The sequence below is a fragment of the Helianthus annuus genome, chromosome 3, assembly GCF_002127325.2.
Source record: "Helianthus annuus cultivar XRQ/B chromosome 3, HanXRQr2.0-SUNRISE, whole genome shotgun sequence".
Classification (NCBI taxonomy): Eukaryota; Viridiplantae; Streptophyta; class Magnoliopsida; order Asterales; family Asteraceae; genus Helianthus; species Helianthus annuus.
Genome location: NC_035435.2, coordinates 2,156,128 through 2,164,473, shown reverse-complemented (window position 1 = coordinate 2,164,473; position 8,346 = coordinate 2,156,128). Strand labels below are relative to the sequence as shown.

Here is an 8,346-nt window from a genome sequence, read left to right as displayed (position 1 = left end):
CTCAGTTCCATGGGCTGGTTATCCCCGGCCTCAACCATTTTATAGACTGCAACACAAATACTAATATAAAATTTAGTACTTACCCTAATTTCACTGTTCACCATCTCAGATGGAATTCGGACCGACAACCGTTGTTGCCGGTTGATTACTGATATTCTTAAAGTTCATGTTTCTATATCAACTTACCCTAATTTCACTGTTCAACACAAAGACGATATCAAATCAATGAACCATATCATAGCGAAACCCTAATTAAACTTCACATAATCAGAATCACAAAAGCTCTAATATTTGGTTACTACTGAAACACAATAAAAAAACATAATAAAGCTCAATTATTTTCGGTTTCACTTAATTTCAAACGTGAAATCAATTCTAGAGATAGAAATTAAACATGAAATTGACAGATCAAATACAAGATGATTAAAATTTAGACTAAATTACTGACTTAAATAGAAAATTAAGAGTAAAACGATGAAAAATGGAACAAAATTACCTGAATTAACAAGAAGTGAGGATCGGCGTGCCAAATTGGAAGTGGTCACAAGCGATCGATTGATTGAACATCGTCGGTTTATGTCTTCAATTTGCTGCCAGCATTGGTTTCCATTAATTGCTACATGTTTCAATTGATCATTAACCAACAACGATTCATTGCCATAACCGATAAACCTTTGAGTTCATGATTCAATCTGCCACATAAGAAACGTAAGAAATCATTATAACCTAATTGAATGGGGGCATATTTGGAAGCGTGGGATGAAACTCAGGGAAAATAGCTATGACATCCAATGGGCGTCTTAAAAATTTGAGAGGAAATTACATCTTAGTTATAAGGGGGGGGGGGGGGGAATGGTCACTAGTGACCATTTTTCCATCACTCACAATATCCAATCATGTTCCGCCATGTCAGCAACCATTTTTCCATCACTCACAACCTTTTTTAGTGGGGGTGGTCATCACTCACCACCACACCCAACAATTTCCCCCCAACCAACAATTACACTCACAAAACCAAACAATAACGCGTTGAAAAAATAACGGAAAATCGATTACGGAAAATCGATTTCTTGAAAATATAACGCGTTGACATTTGTTGTGGGGGTGGGAGAATGGTTTCCATCACGCGTTATAGATCATTCCGTTATACAATAACGGAACCGCCCCGTAGCCTCTAAGAAAATGCTTTAAAGATACCAATTTCACTTTAGCTCAAAATCAACTTCGTCTACATGAACTTACATTTATGTCTTTTAAACAAATTACATCATTTCAATTGAGATAATAATTTGCTAATTGTTCATCAAAAGCAGACGGATATACTTATTGACTGAGAGTGTAATCACCATTGACAACGAAAATAAAAGTTAAAAGTGTCACTGATTAAACTGTCGGCATGAATTCTTTTCGACCAATATGCTATAGTTTTAACAATCAAAATCCAATTTATCTTTCTAACATATTTCCTTATAAATTCATCTCTAGTTCCTAGTTATAAACTTATAGCTTTTTTAATTTTATATTTAAAAGAACTAAACTTACGTAAACTACATGAATTATAAACTAAGAGACAAAATGAATCCACCAATTTCTAAATTTTGATGATCTATTTGTCTATATTAACGTAATCACACTTATCTTTTATTACCAACCAATGACTTTTAAATTTTCCATGTGTATAAAGACACTCTTCCAGAATCTCCATCTTCATCTTCTTCATCACACACAAACAAACACAGTTAAGAATAACTGTTGAAAGTGATTCATCAATGGCGATTGCTTCCATGTTGTCCTTCATGGCGGATTGGTCCACACCCACTGTTCTTTTTTGTGTTCTTAACATCATGATCGCCACCATCTTTATAGCTTCAAACTACAAGTCTCCAAACAATAATCATCATGATAATACACCGAGTCAACTCACTCGATCACCTTCGTTGCTGGAACGAGTCAAGCCTGTGAATTTTTCATCTTTCTACACCACCCCAGAATCACATGACCAATATCAAGTTCATTATGAAGCAACCGAGTATGACTCGGCGAGTCAGCTCAGTCATCGCCCGTCTCTTTTGGAACGAGTTAAGTCCTTTGATTTCTCTTTCTCCTCTTTCCATAACTCATTACCTGCTGAGTCAGAGCAGCTCAGTGACTCGCCGAGTGAAGGAACTCGGACTCATTCGTTGATGGACCGAGTCAAGTCGTTTAAACTCAGCTCGCCTTTCAATTCGGATCAACACTCCTGCGACACGCCATCTTGCAAAGATGAACAGTCCCAAATCGACCCACATCATGATTCAGTTGAAGACAATAATGTCACAAATGGTAAGTCACACCACATCAAATTAGTTAATTATAAGCATTTTTCTATATATAATTATTACTAGTTTACCTTACAAAATTGAACGAAGAAAATATTAAAATTTAAATACTTAGCAACAGAGATTTAGAATTATAAAACGATATCTAAAATATGAAGACATGAAACAAGAGAAGCATGAAAAAGAAATCATGGGTTCACAGAATTATGACATGTATAATAACCAGTTATTTATTTATTAGGTATAGATTATTAAAGATGGTTGGTCACTGCTAAAAACCCATCTATTATATTCACAAATTCCGTCACAAATACTATTTTGTAATTGATTTGTGACGGAAATTGCAGTGGCAAAAACCTCTCTACATAATCATATTTTCTGACCGGGTTATTTTGCCATCAAATTTATCGATCGTTTAGGAGGTCGCAAGATTTGCGACCGTTTTATGACTAAATATTGGACTTGCGACCTTTGTTATCGGTCACTAGTTTTCAACCACTATTTTCTCTCTAAAATTTTGGTCGCACTTGCCTAGGTTTTTAGCAGCGACTAATTATGTCATGTTTTCATATATGTTTATTGTAGTATCGAAAAAGTCTGGGATGGCTTCGGCAAATAGGTCACCGAGCAAGTTAAGGAAATCAGGTAGTGAGAAGAAGGTGACGGCAGCACACGACAAGGAAGAGGTTGATGTCGGGCAGCCACAGCCAGCAACAATGAAAAAGGCAGTTCCGGAGCATGATGAAAGTGTAGATGCAAAAGCTGACGACTTCATCAAGAGGTTTAAGCAGCAACTAAAACTACAAAGACTTGATTCTCTTCAAAAATTGAGAGAAATGTTGAATAGAGGAACATGAACATCTTCTCCTTGCTTGAAATAAACAGTTTCTTGACATAATTGCCCTTGATTATTAATATTTTTTTAATAACAACATTTACCCCTACTCTGTCACACCAGTAATTCTATATTATTTATTTTTTCCCAGATTATTAAGTTATGATGCATCTTGTTTTATCAGTTAGGTAATTTGATCATTTAATTATATTTGGCCGGTATAAAATGTTGGATTAGATTATTTCAGATGTTTTTTGTTCAATATTTAAAAATCAAATTTTATTTGGCCCTTTCACTAATGTTGACAAGTTGTGTATGTATACATTGGCACCAACTAAGTACCTAATATTCCATGAATAACCATTAAACATTAAATTATTATTATTTTCTACAAAGGAAAATATATTTTATATCAAATAAGTCACATGTTAAACCTAAAGCAATAAAAGGCACATCATGCATGGCATGTTGTTTTAGCTCATAGTTTATTACACAGTCCGTTAAGATCAAAAACACTATTCGATTCGAAGTTAAACGGATTAGCGTTTGAGTTAAAAGGGTTCAAGTCGTAAGCAGGTTGGCAAAAATAATAGTGTCTCTGAACTTTTTGTGTCGAACATGGAACATAACACGAAACGTTTTGTCAGTTCTATCTGGTTAAGGATAACATGGAAGGTAACTTTGATGATGTGAGTACGCATGATGCTCACATAGTCATATGAGTAGGACCATGATAGTAAGTTGCAACTATTTTAAATCATATCATACTTTATAACATAAAATTTTTTAACAAGAGATCGACGCTAGCAAATGCTCACTCCAACCTCCTACTCTCGCTTTTGAAAAGAACGCATTAGAGTGGACCAACGCTAGAGTCCGGGTCACAACCTCCAAACAATCAAGTCAGTGCGCATCTTAAAATGGGATCAAAATATCACTCCTAATAAAGTCTGCATCCAGTTCCACATATCTTATGTTATGTTAATCAAATATAGGATGAGACAAGGGAGCATACAAGTGGATTGTGACCAATATAGTAACCTTCATGGACAAACCATTGACACATGATAAATTTAAGATATTTCCTTTTTTGAAAGTGAAAGGCAAATATTACATAAGAACGCACTCATGACTCAACAACATATTGTTCTTATCATAAGGAGAGGAGTTTGTTTTAACTTTTTCAACTTTATACTTTCAGGTACGTAGTCTTTATTCTTTTAAGTAAAGTAAGTTTGTTCAAAGTGATATAATAACATTATAGATTTTTTGCATGTGATCATTAATAGCGTGAAAAATAAAGTAATGTTTAAAATTAGGGGAATTCCCGTGCGTTGTAACATGGCATTCAGTTAATATCGGTTTGGTTAGTATAGCAACCAAGAGATATGACCAAGAAAATATCGCCACGTCTTTTGTAAGTCACCATATTCATTTGGTAATCTCATGTTCGAAAACCATAGGAAAGAATATAGGTATCGGTTCACATAATATTGATACTGATACAAATGTTATTCAATCAGATTTGGTTCCATTCGTTATAACCTCAGATGGTATCGGCTGGGTTCGTCAACGTAAAGAAAAAAATCAACATTTATCAAAGCATAATATTCGAAGTTTAACAAAGCTTTATATTAAGTTATTAAAATAACAAAAAGAGTTAATGAAATGTACATTTTTTGCTTCGATCACTTGTACATTACTATTCACAACTTGATTTTGAATAAATTTATATCGAAACGTAAATAAAAATAAGCACATCATGATGACACACTCCAAGTTATAACAAATACCGTATTTTAAAAGTTATACGAGAAACATAATAAAGTAAAACGTAATTATAATATAAAATAATTAAAAAATACATATAATGTTAAAGAAATAATTAACTATATCATGAAGAATAAAAAATAGTTTAATTACTTTATATAGTTTTGGCTTTTTTAAGTTTGTGTATGTAAAATTATAAGAATTAAGTAAGTATAGGAATATGGTCTTCTTTTGCCAAAATAAATAAATAAGTGGAAAAAATGGTAAATATGAATAAAATCCAATGCATGCAATTGACCAATAAAAACATATAAAGTATATCCATTTTGAAAATGTAAGGATATAGAATAAAATAACCCATCTCTTATTAAGTTATTTATATTATTGTATTTATATAATACTATTAAATCCCTACGTTGCAGCGGTTATCGTAAAATTGTGTCAAATAGTATCAATGCTATATCATTGTCAGCGACAACCAACACCAGAAAAACTCGTAAAAACAAAATAAATAAAATTGGAAACAAATAACGTTGCGCGAAAAACAGGCGTAAAATCTCTGAATCACGCACGCTCGTTGCAGAGAAATTAAACCGAAACGTAAAATATAGAAAAAATAACTATGTTAATGCTGGACCCGCGTGTTGCGACAAACTTGTCAAACGGAGAAAAATAGATGTGTTGCGACGGGCCAGTCATACGGGAAAAAAGTATACGAAAAAATGTTGAACCCCACACGCACGTTGCGGTGCGTTAACTCACTGAATTTTGAACAAACGAAAAAACTTGGGAATGATGAAATGTATGATGGACCAAAATTGAAAATAAAAAAGAGTTGGGCTTAAATTGCAAAAGATGAAAAGCTTTAAGTTAAAAGTAAAAAAAGACAAAGGGCCTAAATTGTAAAGAAGAAAAGTTTTGGGTTAGAAATGAAAAAAAGGAAAAAAAACCTATACATAAGGTACGACACCATAAATTACAAAAAAAAAATAAAAATTTTATTTTTGTAAAACTTGAATAAACTATTATATATATTATATATTAATAGAGTAAACTCTAGTTAATGATTAAATACTTATTTATTATCTGCATAACACATGATATGTTTTTAATTTATTTTTATTCTTTGATACTTTAATATTTGTGAATTAATTTTTTTATATTAGTTCAAGAGATATTAATAATTTATTAGATATTATATTTAGATACTAATAATATTATTAAAAGATTGAAGGAGAAAATGTCATGTGGCATTAATTAAATTTTTTTATTAATCTTAAATAAAGATAAAGATAAGTGACACACACGCACACACACATATATATACATATATATACATAGATATATACACACACACAATACCACTTATCGTACATTGCATACGATATAACCCCAACCGTCGATTTTGCATCATTATCACATGTTCAGAAGCGGTGGCAATATCGTAATATTCAATGGGGAAGGTTAAAATTGAAAATTACTATTCTCAAATTCCAGGTTACTTCAATCGTTCCAAATCAAAAACAAAAATATATCCCAAAAATCTCGTAGAAGTTTCAAACTCGTCTCCAAAAAAAATTGATCCGATTCTTCATCGATTTCAAGTGAAAAGATGCAAATGACGATTACAGAATTAGGAGGTAATCCGTTCGATTTAATAATCCTATTCTTCGTCTTTTTGATCCTGTTATGGTTGTATTTTTACCAATAGTGAACCATTGATTCACTTATGAACCATCTCTGCTACAAGGGAGAGGAGGAGCAAAAAAAAAAAAAAAAAAAAAAAAAAACGAGCGGGTTCAATCGAAGCACAGCAATCCAGGTTCTTTCTATAGCCCCATTCTTAGGGTTTGAGTTTTGAACTGGCATAAGAACTGTGATAAGGTGCGGCTATGCATATTAGGGCTTTTGGCCGACGAGCCGTTTATGATTTGTTAACCTGCGATTCATTTGTTTTTATAACTTGCGGTTATTTTTTGGTAGTTTTTGGTTCATGTAATTAATAACTTGCGGTTAGTGTTATGTTTAACATGCGGATCTGACATTAATGTTTGAGGTTAGAACTAGCGTATGCTTTTGTGCATATCTATGATTACTTAAGGTGGGATTCATGTATTTTTTTAAACTTGCGGTTAGTGTTTTGTATAACATTCGTTTGTGTTTTGAAAGTATTTGTATAACACCATGGACTAAAACATCCGATTGAAACGTAATTTTTTCTCTATATAAGTATAGCAATGTGGTGCTTATATTAAAGATAAAAAACACCCGTTATTATGATTTTTTTTAAAGTTACATATAAAAAGTTATTGACGTCATGTGCATTGCATGTGAGTTTTTGAATTTTATCTTTAATTAAGTTTTTTTATTAAATTACTTATTTGCCCTTATCCTAATAAATTAAATAATAACATGTGTTCTTATCATATTCTTTCTTATCCTTCTTACAAATCTCATCCTTTTTACAGGATCCTAAACCTAATTTACATACATGTTTTGTCATGAAGCATGGATTTATGTATTTGTATTCATGTACTAACCCTCTCATACTTGAATGAATGAATCTTTTATTGTTTGATTGATATTTATAATGCTAATCTTTGTTAATTGTCATAAAGCATGGATTTATACTTTTGTATTCATAATATTTTGAATTGGGTCTCTCATATTATTAATTTATCTAGTATATATTAATTTATTTAGTATATATTAAAAGGTGTGGTAGGTTAAATAGTACTTTAAATAATGTTTTATTCAATTTTTTAATTCATGTGGTTTAAGCTTTTCTTTTTTTTATTGTTTTATTACCATTATAATTATAATTAACTTTAAACACATTTTTTTTATAAATTTTATTATATAATTCTTTTTTTGTAAAATTTCGAGTATAACGTTACGATGCACTTATTTTATAATCTCTTAATGTTATAGAAAGCGGTACTAGTATTTGGTTTTAGGGTTTTCAATGATTTAAAACATATGACGATATTCTTTTAGGCATTTCACAACTTTATTTTTTGTTTTTTATTTTGGCTTACAATACTGTACTGATACCGTAACGAACTGAACTGATATCAACTGAATTTCCGTCACAACGCGTCAGGAGATTTTACTATATAAAAACTTTTGGTAGTATTTTTTGTATTTCAGTGTCTCATATTCATTTACACCCCCTGATCATTAGTTAGTTTATATTTGGCCCCTTAACTTTAATAAAGTTTACTTCTCTTATCTCTTGTTCTTTAACCGATTTACACCACAACCCCTGAGCTTTAATAAAGTTATTTTGAGTTTTTAACTAATTTTTCTGTTACGTGATTTTTTATGGGTTTCATTTTTTATATCATGCTCCACGCGAGAAATTTTTATCTACACTTCGACGTGAATTTCGTAACATTGTTTTTAAACCGACCGGTGTTTTAA

General features: G+C 31.5%; 1 protein-coding gene across 1 annotated transcript; it reads left to right on the top strand.

Moving 5' to 3' along the window:
- Positions 1-1,651: 1,651 nt before the first annotated feature.
- LOC110928468 (pathogen-associated molecular patterns-induced protein A70-like) lies at positions 1,652-3,262 on the top strand. Its single transcript, XM_022171489.2, has 2 exons — positions 1,652-2,322; positions 2,904-3,262. The coding sequence occupies exons 1-2, from the start codon at positions 1,770-1,772 to the stop codon at positions 3,173-3,175; spliced, it is 825 nt and encodes a 274-aa protein (XP_022027181.1). The 5' UTR covers positions 1,652-1,769; the 3' UTR covers positions 3,176-3,262.
- The last annotated feature ends 5,084 nt before the right edge of the window (positions 3,263-8,346 follow it).